The 14904-nt window shown below is 43.8% G+C and overlaps 1 protein-coding gene across 1 annotated transcript in view; it reads right to left on the bottom strand.

Moving 5' to 3' along the window:
- Nucleotides 1–14904, bottom strand: part of CAPN13 (calpain 13) — a 77835-nt gene that overhangs the window by 45500 nt on the left and 17431 nt on the right. The window contains exons 3-5 of the mRNA XM_059407615.1: nt 5626–5704; nt 4957–5072; nt 67–203 (exon numbers count right to left, since the gene is read on the bottom strand). Coding sequence (XP_059263598.1) covers nt 67–203; nt 4957–5072; nt 5626–5704 — 332 coding nt within the window. The remainder of the gene's footprint in view (nt 1–66; nt 204–4956; nt 5073–5625; nt 5705–14904) is intronic.

Here is a 14904-nt window from a genome sequence, read left to right on the forward strand (position 1 = left end):
CAGGGCCAGCAGCGGAGCAGGCAAGGCAGCACTGAGGCCCTGGTCAGAGGGGTGGGCTACACTTACTTGGCATAAGCTTTCTCCAGCAGGCAGGGCCAGAACTCTTGGTTGTTGCTGCGAGGACGCACAAAGAGGTACTCCGTTTTCAGGATAGGCAGGCGATCATCAACCACTACTTCCACCCACTGGCCACACTGCCAGAACTGGAAGAGAGATGAAATATATGCCTTAGTGGAACCAGGGCCAAAGGGAGCTTTCTGGACCCCCAGCCCATGCCAAATGATAACCACTGTCATGACATGACCTCATCAGTGTCACAACAAACTCTATCCAAAACAAAGTCCTGGCCCAGGTCCGTGGACAGGGGCCAGGCATGTCAACTGCACTGGACAGATGAGTCACAGATCGAGTGAGTAAAGGAAAAGACAGGCTGCGCGGAGAGAGACTTGGGTTTCAGTTACGCTTTGCTGCTAATTCTGGCCTCACTTTGGCAAGTCCTCTAGGAGCTTCAGACACATGAGAGACTTTCCAGGTATACCTTGGGCACAGAATGGCAATAGACGGAACAGATACCGAATAATGAGGAGACTGGTAGATACAGAGTGTCATCATAGGGGAGAGGAAAGCCTATTGGGAGCCAAAGCCTCGAAGGAAGAGGCAGGACTTAAACAGGTGGCAAGGAGGTAGGAAAGGCATCCCAGATGGCAGGGACAGTGTGGGCAAGGGCCTGAAGGCTGGATGATGAGGATTGCTCAGGAGGACTGAGCAGTGACAGGCTCGCTTTGGCCCCCTTCAGCTCATGTGAAGCTGGCCCAACCTTCAGAGCAGCAGAAATGAAACTGAGTGGCGCCGCTACCACTAAGAGTGCAAATGAACCAGATGTTCCTCTCCGAAACAGACCGCTTTAATCTTCAGTGTTCAGCTCTTAATGGTTCACCGGGGGACATCACCAAATGAGGAAAATTCCTAACAAAGCCAGCCTTTTGGAGTTTCTTCATTGGTCTCCCCTGTGCCGGATAAGCAGCTGGCCTTCTAGCTTCAGGTCTGAGCCTTGATAAAGGCAAGTCTCTGACAGGTGGGCTCAGAGTAAAGCTGGGTGGATGTGATCTCTCATCTGTTGGAGAGTGACGGGAAGCCATCCACATGGCCTTTTCCACAGCTGGATATCCCAGATGCTGGGCCACTGCATCCAGCGGAGGACGCACTTTCTAAGTAGAGTTGGAGACAGAGACAGAGATGTCAGTGGAGACCAAGCAAAGATGTTTTTGTGGTCATTAATGAGCTCAGTACGCTGCAGCTGGTTCTGGCACAGCTGTGATTTGGGTCCCTAATGCAGTCAATTGTGTAGAAAGGTGAGGTTAAGAGCCAACAGGGGTGTTATCAGGAGGGAGACCAGGAAACATGTTTGAGATACCAAGGAAAACTAGAAGTGGGGAAAAGTACTGGAAAAGTACTGGAAAAACAGTGTGATCTGGATAGCAAATTGTAGCAGACAGTGGCCAATCACCGGAACTGTGCTTGAGTCCTGGTTTTCCCTTTAGTTATCTGAACAACTGGATATTGCATAAGACACTTAATTCTCTGAGTCTCAGTTTCTCAGTGTTCTCTGTGTTCTCAGTTTCTCATCTGTCAAATGGTGATAAAGAACATCCTCCTAGGGCCATGATTGGGGTCAGATGAGATGGTGAACGTGAGATCCAGCTTTGAATGGAGAAACTATTTTTCCATAGCTTCTTTGTTCAGCACCTAGGATAGTGGCTGGTGCAGCACAGACAATCAGGAATGAGTGAGTTCTGACTTGAATGAGCTCCTCTGGTTGGTTTTCACTGAGAAGTCCCCTCCACCCCGGTATTCCCACATGAGTAATGCTGACCAAATTTGCTATCCTTATACAAAGGGAGCACCAGATAAGATCTTGTTCCCAGAACGGGTCGAGAATGAGGCCACCGATGTGCATTTCCTGGTTCACCCCGTTAGGTGAGGAGGGCTGGCATATGAATAATGTCTGGACTCTCAAAGAGGCATGCTGGTGCCATTTTGTCAGCACCCACACGTCTGAGGGATGCCAGAAGTGTTTTGGGCAAAGCAGCCATGCTGCCTGGGCATTGGATTTTTTTTTTAATTTAATTTTTATTTTTATTTTTATTATTTTGGGGGGCATTGGATTCTTTCCAGAGTGTAGCACCCAAGCTCAGAGTGATGAGAACAGATGTATAGAAGTCAACACCTCAGCTTTTTCTGGAGAACTGTGAAAATTTCTCACCATTCAGAAGGGCAGAGAGAGTTCAATCTGGGCCTCAGTTTCTCCTAACTATGTGTTACTACCAATACTTGCAGGCTGAAGTGAGCTCCAACAGTAAACCTTGTATCTTTTAGCTTACTCCTTGTTTAGTTCCTTGGACCACCAGGATCAGCATCCCCCAGGAACTTGTTAGAAGCTCTAGTATGCAAATAATTGAACTTCAGGAAGAGAGATCAAAATAATGGAGGACACCCAGAGATAATGAAGGGATGTTTAGTTGAGCAGGAAAAGGAGGTAGGTCTTCAGAATGAGAGGGCTCACTGAATTCCAGACAAGATTAATTTCAAAAAGGCACACATTGGGACACATTCCAGAGAAATTTCTGAACACCAAGGAGAGAGAGTACCTCTCCTAAGCTCACAGTTTGAAAAAGCATGTTGCAAACAAAGCCAAGAGCGTAGATTAGCATTGGATTTTTCTTTTGCAACATTGGAACTAGGAGACAAAGGAAGAGTTTACAGATATTTGAGGAAAGGGAATGGGATCCAAGAATCCCAAACCCAACTGGCATATTATTAATAAGTAAGAGCAAACAAAAAACACCCATGTGACTGGAAGAAATCATTCAAGGAACTACTTACTTAACGAGGATGAAATTAGAACAAAAAACTTAAAAGGGAATGAAGGGTGAAAGCAGTGATGGCGGCCGGTGAGGTTTAAATATGCTTTGTATAAGAAACATGGTGGCAGAGAAATTGAGGATGAACAAAGAGGTAACAGGAAAACATAAGTGACAGGAAGCTGAAGTAGCAATGCGGATATCAGATAAAAAGGAATTCAAAGCCCAATACATTAAATACAAAAAAGAGGGATAGCGTGTGGACTTTACTCCAACCACAGGATAGCAAGAACATAAACCTTTAGGCATCACAGAATAGAACAGGAAAAGTTTAAAGCCTAAACATCTGAAAACATAAGAGAAACCCTCCAAGGTAGAGCTTTGGGGAAGAACTTCAATTCACCTCTTTTAGGACTTGATTAAATCAAGCAGACAAAAAAATTAAGCCAAGATAAAAAAAAAAAAAGTTAATTGCAGAAACAACAATCTGCAAATTGGAAAGCTTGAGTCCATATGTAAAACTTTTGCCCACCAGATATTCTCATATGTCCATGAAGCATTTGCAAAAACTGTTGTAGAATTGACATAAATAAAACCTTAATAAGTCCCCCAAATGTAGAGATTTTATGAATATATTCTCTGATCATAATTTAAATAATCTAAAACTCTACTACCAAAACTTAACAAATACCAAAAGTATATTATCTTACAATTAATACAGGTAGTTCCAGATGATTTAACTATTGTCTGTTTTACTTTGAAAGAACAGATAAGCAATGATTAACAACCAATTGTTCAAATTATCTCAGATCGAGGTATGTAAAAGTCATTGGACACAGTGTAAAAAGCCAGCCTAACTCCAACATAGTCAAAATAACTAGAAAACAATTCTAGATAAGATATTGATGCGAAAATTCTAATAAAAATTTTATCAAATTGAATCCCACAGTGCATCAAAAAAAAAAATAGCACAGCAGGAGAGAACATCACTAAAATCAGGAGAACATAGGACTTTGCTCTTGTCATTCTTATTTAAGATTGTGACCCTCTAACTAATACAACAGAGCAAAGAGAGTTCTAGAAATATTAAAAATAGAGACAAAATTATCTTTATTTGCAGAGAATATCAGTTAATTAAAAAAACACATACAAAAAATGAAACTAATCAAGGAACTTGGTAAGGTGGTTAGATATCATTTAATATATAATAAGGAGTGGCTTTCCTCTTGTCAGCAACATCTAGTTAGAAATGAAGGGGGAAAATCTCATTCATACTAGCTACAAAATTGTAAAATATTTGGGTATATATTTAATGAGAAGGCTGTCACACCAATATGGAAACATAACTATAACATTTTATTGAAGGGCTTAAAAACATTTTATTGAGGTTCTAAATAGATAGAAAGACCACGTTTCTGGGAAGGAATAATTAAAATAATAAAAATGTGATGTTTCCAAATTAGTACATAAATTTAGTGCTGCTCCACTCTGCATCACAGTGGCATCTCTTTTTAATTAGACACAACAATTTTAATATTCTCATGGAAAAATAAATGTGCAAGAATTACCAAGATATTTTTGAGGAAAGAATAATGAAGGAAAACTTATTCTACCAGATGTTGCATCTGATTCTAAAGCTCCTGTAATCCAAATAGCAAAATATGTATGGCACAGGGATCAACAGAGACAAAGGCTCAATGATGTACAGGGTTCTTGATTAATGACTTTTTTTTTTTTTTTGCTAATTGTTTCTGCCATTTCTATTTATTTACATGAAAACATTTATTTTTTACTCTCATGCTTCCTCTCTGCTGCCAGATGTTGAGCTCAAGTCCTTTAATAGAGAGAGACAAAGTGGGACGCCTGGGTGGCTCAGTGGGTTAAGCCGCTGCTTTCGGCTCAGGTCATGATCTCAGGGTACTGGGATCGAGTCCCGCATCGGGCTCTCTGCTCAGCAGGGAGAGAGACAAAGTAATTAACACATAGGTGACTCTTCCATCTTAAGCTAGCAGACCACAAGGGTGTTCAAGATGCTCGCCTCCCTGTGCTTTCAGAGAACCCATCCACCTAAGGAGCATCCCAGCAGTGCACATACCCGGAAACGGAAGATCCCTGCATACTGGTGTGAAAAGCTTTGGTCCATCAGGATCTTCTGCAGATGCTGCTGGTTCAGAGTCAAGGAGCCCAGTGCTGCCAGGAACCAGCAATCTCCTGCAAGGGAATGTAAGCCATGAGAGTTCTACCGAAGCCCCACCCCACACATTCCACAGGTCTCTATATGCCTCCTTCTGAATAATGCTTTTTTTTTTTTTTCCCTATCTGAGTGGTGAGAACTGGGGAAGGTCTCACTAGGGCCAGATCCAAACAAGATAGAGAAGGAGCTGGTGGTGATGGGGTTTAGTGGTGTGGGGATGATGGAGGTGGGCATGGCTGGAACGAAGGTAAAGGGGACTCGAGGGATGGAAATGTCAATGATGAGGAAAGTGAGGAGAGACCCAGCCAGGCTTCCGCAGGGCGGGTGGGCCAACCTGCCTCTGATTCTCATTCTGCCAGAGATGCCCAGAGCTGAAGTTTTAGGATATGTTGTTGCCAGAGTGAACAGTCCATCCACACCAGCACCAAGGATGATGCTCTTGCCTCCTCAGAAGCTGGGGTAGAACTCTGAGGTCTGGGTAGGCACCACCCTTTGTCTCTCCCTACTTGGAGGCTGACTTCAGGCAGCCTGCTTATTCCAGGGCCCGGAGCAAAGCTGTTGAGTCCTTACCAGCTTCTCCTTGTTGGATGTCAAATCTGCTTGCACCTTCCAAGATGAAGTGAGGCTCTGATTTCCCGTTTAATATATCCTTAGGCAAGAGGGAGAAAAGCCATGATCATCTTTCATTCCTCGGTGTCTCCAGGTGGTACCTAAGACATCACTCACTTTGTCTTTGAGGGGTAGAGGTTAATTCTTAAATAGGTGCCTAAAATCTGAGTTAGGAACGTTTCCCTCATTCTTCTGGTTTGATGGCTATCAGCAAGGCAGGTGTCAAAGGGGTGGCGCATGTAACTGACTAGACAGGCAAGACATGCAATAAGCAAAATGCATGAGGAGAGGAACATAAATAAGGACTCGGGATCCTTACATCAAAGAGCCCTCCCAGTTCCAACAAGCAGTGTTTTAGTAACAGGTTATAAAGAACCCGCCCAAAAGAGAGATATTTATTACAGGACACTTTTATAAGCATAATAAAACTTTCCTTGTGGAATGCCCCCTCTCAGAAGTCAGTATAGGCTTTCTGGGATCCAGGTTCAAGTCTAGCCACGTGCTCTACAGGATAGATATAAGACGTGTTACTCAGACCCTCGCCTACTCCCTGGCTAACTCAGAGACTGATTCTGGAAGACCCCCAATCCCTGGTCTTGGATGCTGTTACACCGCGCCCAGTCGTGTCCTGAATTCTGACACTCAGAGACCCTGGCAGCCTTAGAAAGGGGTTTGCCAGAGGGATCTGCAGGGCTACCATGTCTGGGGAGAATCTGCAAGAACTCTCAGGAGACACAAGGATTGTGAGAGCTCCTGAAGGGACTTGCTTGGGCCCAGGGTCCCCAGGCACTCCCCAGCTTTCCCCTACTGGAAGTCTGCAGGATTACCTTCAGCGCCCTCTCTGTGCCTGGGGCTCTTCTTGCATTTCCACTGCATAATTTTGCATTTGCATACTCTGGTAATTGTTCCTGTATCATTTTTTCTCACATTGACAAATAAGTCCCCAGAGAACAGGGCCACAAAGTGGACATAGATTTATTTCCTCAACAGCCGTGAATGTGCAGAGCCCTGTGCCTTGAGACACCTGCCAGCCCTTTATAAACTGCCAGTTTCCTGGTGGGGATGCCAAAAGGCAAACAAAGGTGTGCATGTCTGCAAGCACCTCAGCCCAGCTTGCCCCACCCTGAACATGCTCCCACTGCCTTCTGTACAAAAAACTGGCCTCTTGGGAGAGCCCAGGAGAAATGCACTCATGCCCAGACCCTCCCCAGGTAGAGATGCATAGGTGCCCACCATCTACTTACATCTGGGCTCCAAGCCCTCCCCGGGAGAATACCCATGCCTGGGCAGACGCGGGGACTCCCCCAACACAAATGAGCAGGGCAGACTACTGCAGGGCCAGAGAGGGAGCAACTTGCCCAGTTCTAAACAATTTGGGGCACTTCTACTAGCTGTCCCCCCCGCCCTTTCTCCTGCAAAATGGAAGTGAAAGTCTCTCTGGGGTTTGCTGTCAGGGAGCAGATGCTCAAGATTTTCCACTGGTGGGAATTAGAGAGAGCAGAGGCCACTGGGCCTGGGACTGGGAGCAAATACAGCTTTGCTCAGCTTCCCTGACCTGCCAATAGTCCCATCTCTCCTCTGCTGTTTGTTACTGGTTTCCGGTCAGGGACTGCAGAGGGGGAATGGGTGTGCTGAGAGGCATTCACACAGACCTGGTGTGGCATCCTGCCGCTCATTCTTTCTGAGTAACCTTGAACAACTCCCTTGACTTTGCTGAGACTCAGTTTCCTCATGTGCAAAATGGAGACGCGATCGAGGCACTGGTTGCCTTGCTGGGGTCCGGGGGCTTTATACACCCACCGTCTCCCATTAGCCTTGCAAAGCAGGAGTCTTTCCATTTTACAAATGAGGAAGGATGTGAATACTTAGCAGAACATCAGACAAGGTACATGGTCAATAAATATTGATTCCCTTCTTCTGTAATATTTGCAAAATTAAAAAGGCCATACTCCGAGGCAAACCCAGAGCCGCAAATGCATTCATTATTAAACATGATAGAATAAAAACCTGAATTAAACAGTCAATTCATAGATGCTAGAAGGATGAAAAGGGACTCAAATATAGGCAGAAAAAAATGATAAAAGAGACAGTTAGCAAATTCTAATATAGAAAAACAGCAAGATTAAGAAAGCAAATAACTCATTCCATTTGGGGGAGAAGGTTTACATAGACCCCACCTTTGGCAAAGATGGTAAAGAAACCCAACTAAAATTAGAAATACAAATGAGGTTTTAGCAGTATAAAAACATGATGTAAAATTCTATATGAATGAATTTAAAAAGAGCGATGATTTTCTGACTAAAAGGAACACGATCAAAAACGAGTCCAGTTTGTAAATAAACTGAAAAAATAATCAATAACCTTATGATAGTATTTTCAGATGATAAAGAATATACCCCTAACAGCTCTGTAAAGGCTTCTAAAGGCATATGATTTCCTACAGAATTCTCTCAAACTTTCAGGGAATAGACAATTCCTATGTCACTTAAATTTTCAATATAAGAAAGAAGGCAAAAAAGAAAGTCATGGCCACCATTTATTTTAAGAAGCCAGTATAGCCTGAGACAGCGAAAGCACAACACACCTACACACACACACTACTGATTTAGGATACCAGGATGGTTTCATATCAGGATATTTATTAATATAAAGTAGCATTTACACGGGCTAAAGGAGAAATAATTTATATCCTTCTAAGAAATGCACCACAACTTTCTCTGACTCACTAAAATGATAAAAATTTAAATTAAAAAAGTGTAACTAATCAGGGGCAAAAGGACATCCTAATGCTGTGAAAATGAAGTGGCAATTACTGCAAATCAATATTCAGTAGCAAGTCTGGGGGCAAACCCTGGAATCGTCTGCATCAAAGTTGGGCACAAGATCTTCGTTTGTGTCTCCTGTCCTCTGAGGGGACTGTTTCTTTCCCAGCCTGGGCTTTAGAGTGGTGTTGGGTGATCTAACAAGAGCTCAGTGTGCAAAATGGAGACTCGAGGTGTCTCAGTGGGTTGAGCATCTGACTTCGGTTCAGGTCGTGATCTCGGGATCTTATATGGAGCCCCTCATCAGGCTCCCCGCTCAGCAAGGGGTCTATTTGTCTCTCTCCCTCTGCCCCTTCCTCTGCTCATGCTCTCTCTTTCTCTCTCAAATGAATACAACCTTTTTTTTTTTTTTTTTTTTAAAGAGAAGTAAGGGGGCACCTGGGTGGCTCAGTCAGTTAAGTGTCTGCCTTTGGCTCAGGTTATGATCTCAGGATCCTGCAATTGAGCTCCACATCAGGCTCCCTGCTCGGTGGGAAGCCTGGTTCTCCCTCCCCCTCTCCCCCTGCTTATATTCCCTCTCCTGTTCACTCTCTCTCTCTGTCAAATAAATAACTAAAATCCTAAAAAAAAAAAAGAAAGAAAGAAAAGTAGGGGGGCGCCTTGGTGGCTCAGTGGGTTAAGCCTCTGCCTTTGGCTCAGGTCATGATCTCAGGGTCCTGGGATAGAGTTCCGCATCTGGCTGTCTGCTCCACAGGGAGCCTGTTTCCTCCTCTCTCTCTCTGCCTGCCTCTCTGCTTACTTGTGATCTCTCGTTCTCTGTCAAATAAATAAATAAAATCTTAAAAAAAGGAGAAGTAGAAAGAGATGGAAATTATACCCAGAAGCATTTTCATCTCTGGGCTGACTTGCTGAGAGAATAGGTAAAGATGAACGGATAGAGATGTGAGAGAGATGTATATACTTCACAATATTACTCAGCCTTCAAAAAGAATGAAATCCTGCCATCTGCAGAAACATGGATGGAGCTGGAGAATATTATGCTAAGCAAAATGAGTCAGAGGGAAAAAAGGGGAGAAAAAAAGAGAGAGAGAGAGAGAGAAAGGCGAACCAAGAAACAGACTCTTCACTATCGAGAACAAACTGATAGTCACTGGGGGAGGGGATGGAGCGATGGGTGAAGCAGGTGATGGTGATGAAGGAGGACACCTGCTGTGAGGACCGCCACAGGATGTGGTCTGGAAGTGTTGAGTCATTAAATCGTACACCCAAAGCTAATATCACACCAGGTTAACTAGCTGGAATTTAAATTCAAACTTAAAAAAATAGAGAGAGAAAGGGCCATGCTCTGTGGGTGTCACCAGGGGGGACGAGCCCACCAGGGCAGTGAAGTGTGACAAGAATGGCAAGAAGCAGTGTCCTCCCTGAGCATGACTCAGTCTCCTGGGACCTTCACAGACAGGCAGACTGCTGGGTGCTGCCTCCCACAGCCAGGATTCAGTGGGTCGGCAGGGGTTGGGTTCAGGTCGTACACAGCAACACCAAGGATTCAGAGGCCCCACCAAGGGCCAGGGACAGGTTCAGGGAAGCTGAGCACTTTGTTCCAGAAGCCACAGGAATGGGCTGTGAAGCAGGCAATGGGGCTCCACAGCGCCTAGCTCTTCCCCACTGACCTCACCAGCAGACAGGGGCTTCTCCCTGTTAGGGTTTTCTGATTCTGTGAGATGGGCTCTTCAGGGGCTCTGAGACATCACTTGTATGGAAAGCAGTCGCAATGGTTACTTTTATGACCTGACTGGATCATGGGGTCCCCAGATACTCAGCTAAACATTGTTTCTAAGTGTGTCTGTGTTTCCAGATGAGATTAGCATTTATTTGAATCAGAATTAAGGAAAGCAGGTTGTGATCCCCAGTGCCCAGGAGCACCACCCAATTCACTGAGGACCACAATAAAACAAAAGGGAGAGGAAGGGAGCATTTGTCCCTTCTCTGCCTGACTGTAAGATGGGACATTAGTCTTTTCCTGGTCTTGGACAGGGAATGACACCATCAGCCCCCAGTCAGACTAAACTACACCACTGTCTTGATTGGGTCTCCAGGTTGCACAAGGCAGACGTGTGGAACTTCTCAGCCCCCATAACCACGTGGGTCAGTTCCTCACAGTAAAAACATCAATGGGCTGGGGCGCCTGGGTGGCTCAGGGGGTTGAGCCGCTGCCTTCGGCTCGGGTCATGATCTCAGAGTCCTGGGATCGAGTCCCGCATCTGCTGAGCAGAGAGCCTGCTTCCCCCTCTCTCTCTCTCTGCCTCTCCATCTACTTGTGATTTCTCTCTGTCAAATAAATAAATAAAATCTTAAAAAAAAAACATCAATGGGCTAAGTCTAGGTATTTTTTATATAATAGATGGATGCACACACACATACACGCACAAATCTTATTATTACTGTTCCTTTGGAGAACCTTGATTATTACAGAAGCCATCAGAAACAGTCATACAAGTAATCTTAGAAACTTCCACATTGAGAAGTCCTTTCTCAAGGCAAAATTTTTGGGGCAATCTGTGTTATATCAGGTATATCAGAAGCACATGTAAGGCAAGAACGCCTAGAATCTTAGAAAATACTCTCTTAGGTGGTACCAGACCAGGCATTCTCCTGTGATCGCTTCTGGACATGTCTTTTCCTACAACCTCCCTTGGTATACTTTGGAGCAATTCTTGCATTCATCGGAGGCTGCTAATGCACAGTCCCAGAGGGTATGCTGCCTCCTGGATGAGGGAACACCAGGTTTATCATCTTGGCATTCAGAAACAGGCTAAATGTATCTTTCAGAGGGTGGCCATAGTTCAACCTGGGCCAGATGGCAGTGTTACTCCTTTTCTACTTTTGCTAGCGAGCTTTGTTTTATTGGTGTCAAAGTCCTTTGGCTCAACGACATTTGGTTCGGGCATGATCACTTTATCACTTTCAGTTACCTGCTGCCTTTGTAACCTACACTTATATGCCTATTTTGTTAATCTCTTCCTTTTCTGAAGAACTCATTTTGGTCCCAAGGTGAATCATTTCTAGTGAATGATCCTTTTAGAAACTCCACTCTGGCTACTTAAAAGTTGAAAAGTTGTTACCTGGGTAGGCGATACTTCATTCTGGGGTGGCCACGAGCCAGAAACCATAATGGGGTTGGGTTTGGAGCTCTAAGCACCCATCAGAGAACGTGTTTTGGGCCCACAGATCCTTCTTCAGTTGAGAAGTGAAATGTTTGTCATGAAAGAATGGGGGCAAAAATGAAACTGCAGCCTCTCAGTCTGATATATGTTGGTGACTCTGCTGTGAAGATCTATACCCATAATTCTGTGCTGTCCAATATGCTAGCCACAAGTCATATGTGACTACTTTACATTCAATTTAATCTGCAATCCCTCAGTTGCACTAGCCACATTCTAAGTAGCCAATAGCTACATACAACTAGTGGTTACTGTATTGAATGGCACCAAAAGACTCTGCCATCATGGAAGTTCTACTGGACAGTGATCATCTATTGAATAAGGATAATAATATTAGCTACCTTACAGTACTATGATGGTAATTAAATGAAATGTCATATGTAAAGTGCTTAGATTAATACTTAATGTATGTATATACTTGATAAATGGGATTTGTTATTATTTATGAAATTAAAATTCTAAAAGGAAGTCACTCTAATGTCAATTTTCATTCAGGGAAATTAACAAATAGATACCCCATGTACAAGTCTAATTCTCAGCATTGTCTCTTGCTGTCATGGGGGGTTACAGGCAGTGCTGAGGCTGATGAGGAGTTGAGTCTCATCAGTGCCATTGGCTCAGCACAGGGTCCTAGGCTGTTCTAGAACCTGATCACCTGCCAGTGGAGACAGTGTGAGGGGTGGGTTGGAAATTTCTTAAACAAAGAGAAGTTGAATGAAGCAGGATATGAAGGAACTTCTATTTCAAAATTCCAGCAGCAAAGTGGATTAGGTTGACTCTTGGAGGGAGGGAAGGATGGAAGGAAAGACAGAGATAGAAAAAAAGAGGGAGAGGACATTATTGGACATCAAACAACTTTTTTTGTATAAAGCATAAAAAACTGAGTCTAGTTTTATGCCCCTGACTGTTGGGCTATTAGTGAATCTACCAAGCCCAAGTGAGTACTCAATTTCAATGATATCCATGATGGCTTAACAATTGCCTAGAGGATGGAAGGTCCCCATTTTCTGGAAAAGCCGAGGATGTGAAGATGGCCTCAGGAGCCTTGGTACCATCTCAGTCATTACATTTGTTGAACTTGAAGGAGTGCCAGGCAGACCTCTGGACAGTGACTGGACAAACTCTAGATTGGGAGGCAACCTCTGAAAGTAGCAAGAGTTAGCAGAACATGAGAAGAAAGTCATTCTCCACACTCCCTGCCAGGCTCCCCTAGGTTCTCAAATGGTTTCATCTGACCTACATTTCTCCCCTTAAAGTGTTTGTTGAAACTATTTGAGGGAAGAAGCTGACTGTAGTGTGAAAACCCAAGGGATCCAAAAGGACAGCCCCTGAGGTTGCTTCCCTATGACATCCTTCCCAAATTATTTGTAGTAACAATAGCTAGTGTTTGGTAAGTGTTTACAATGTGCTAGACACTCTTCTGAGTATTGTCTTCATTCCTTAAAATAACCATATGAGGAATGCATACAACATTTCATTTTTACCCCCATTCTTTCTCACCTAAAAAATGGAAAGTAGGACATGACACAGACATTGATTCTTGGTTACCAGACAAGCAAGGAATCTACTGATGCACAAAATATTTGTGGCCAACAGGAGCCCAGAACACAACATGAGCTTATGATGAGGCCTAATGGAAAACAGGATAGTGTGGTGATAGAAGGACAGGTCTTGGAGACAGACCCCAGGGTTCAAATCCCAGCTATACCACTTTGGGCATGTCACTTAAGTCTGTTTCTATTTCACATCCATAAAATGGGGTTAATAATTATACCTCCTTATAACATCACTGTGAGGATTCAATGAGTCAAATCCTCTAAAGCCAGGCCTGCCATATAGTCAGCAGTGTGTAAGTACTGGCTTTTACAACTAGAATTGAGCCACACTGACCATGGCTCCTCTTCCAAGGCTCCTTCCAGGAACAACTATAAGTTTTGGCAGTTGGGGTGTCACCATCTTGAAAGGGTGAGTTCATTGGCCTTCTCATCTACCATACTACTTGTTAAACAAGTCAACCTACGGATTCTCAATTGCACATATGGAGCTTGAAACCCACATCAAGGACCTGTAGATAGAGTCATTCCTTCATTCACTCACACACTTATTCATTCATGCAAATCCTAACAGAGCCCTATTGGGTACACAATCCCCTGTGAAGAAAAGTGCACCGTGTGGAATGAAGAATCTTAATTTAAATCCCAGGTCCTTCCCTCACTAACTGCCATCTTATGCAAGTTGCATCACCTGTCTAAATCTGTGTTCTTCTTAAAGTAACAGAGAAAGAACAAAAGAGACAAAGCAAGAGAAGACACATGAAAAACTCAGGGAAATAGAAATGTAAATGTTGTGATGAGGGACAGGAAGGCATTTGTCTCAGCTTTCTGCTGAGAAGAAGAATGGAAGTAAGACATAGCTGCCTCTGTATGCCCCTATTTCAGGTCCCTGGCAGGATTCTCAGGAAGTTAACTCACTTCCGTTTGCCTCAATTTCTCCTTGCCCCCAAAATACAAAATTTGAGATGCTGCTAGAATCATATAATAAGAAACTCCCAACTCTTCCTCTGAAACCCTTCCATTTCAACATAGAAATGTTATAAATTCTTTAACACTATAAATATGATCTCACATCTATTACTCAGCACCTTGGGGGAAAAAAAACTTTCTAAAAGAATCTCAGCTCCTAAAAATAACAAAGGGAAAAAATATAACCCTTCCAAACTTTAAATAGAGTTCTCTGTTCAGCTCTCTGTAGGAGGGGAAGGCCAGAAGAAGAGAATCGTTGCTGGGAACTTCATGCCTCTCCTGGTGAGATAGATCCTGGAAGCCTGATGTACCACCATTTAATGCTGAGTGCTACCTGATCCCCACACACCCTCCCCTCCCCGGAACTCAAATCTGTCTCAGGTTAGGGCAAGACTTGACAACTCCAGAGTTCAATGTCTTATTGTATGTCATCAGAAAATGCCCTTTCTGTATAACCTAACCTGGGTTTACTGAAAGTAGAGTGCTTGGAATTTAATCAGTGCTTGGTAGCACTTGCTGATATTGTAATTATTAGCTTACTAGACATTATATTATTTTCTCTTGTTCTACATCCTGCTGGCTGCTTTTGGAAGCAAGAACAGCAGAGTTGGGCTTTAAGGCCCCCAGAGTGGTCCTCACCTGGGTCCTTTGCATCAACTTAGCTGCTGATGAGATTATAAGAATGTTAAGTGGGCTGAGAAATTTTTCCTGGGGATTCATGCCCTGAATATTGTT

The sequence above is a fragment of the Mustela nigripes genome, chromosome 7, assembly GCF_022355385.1.
Source record: "Mustela nigripes isolate SB6536 chromosome 7, MUSNIG.SB6536, whole genome shotgun sequence".
NCBI lineage: Eukaryota > Metazoa > Chordata > Mammalia > Carnivora > Mustelidae > Mustela > Mustela nigripes.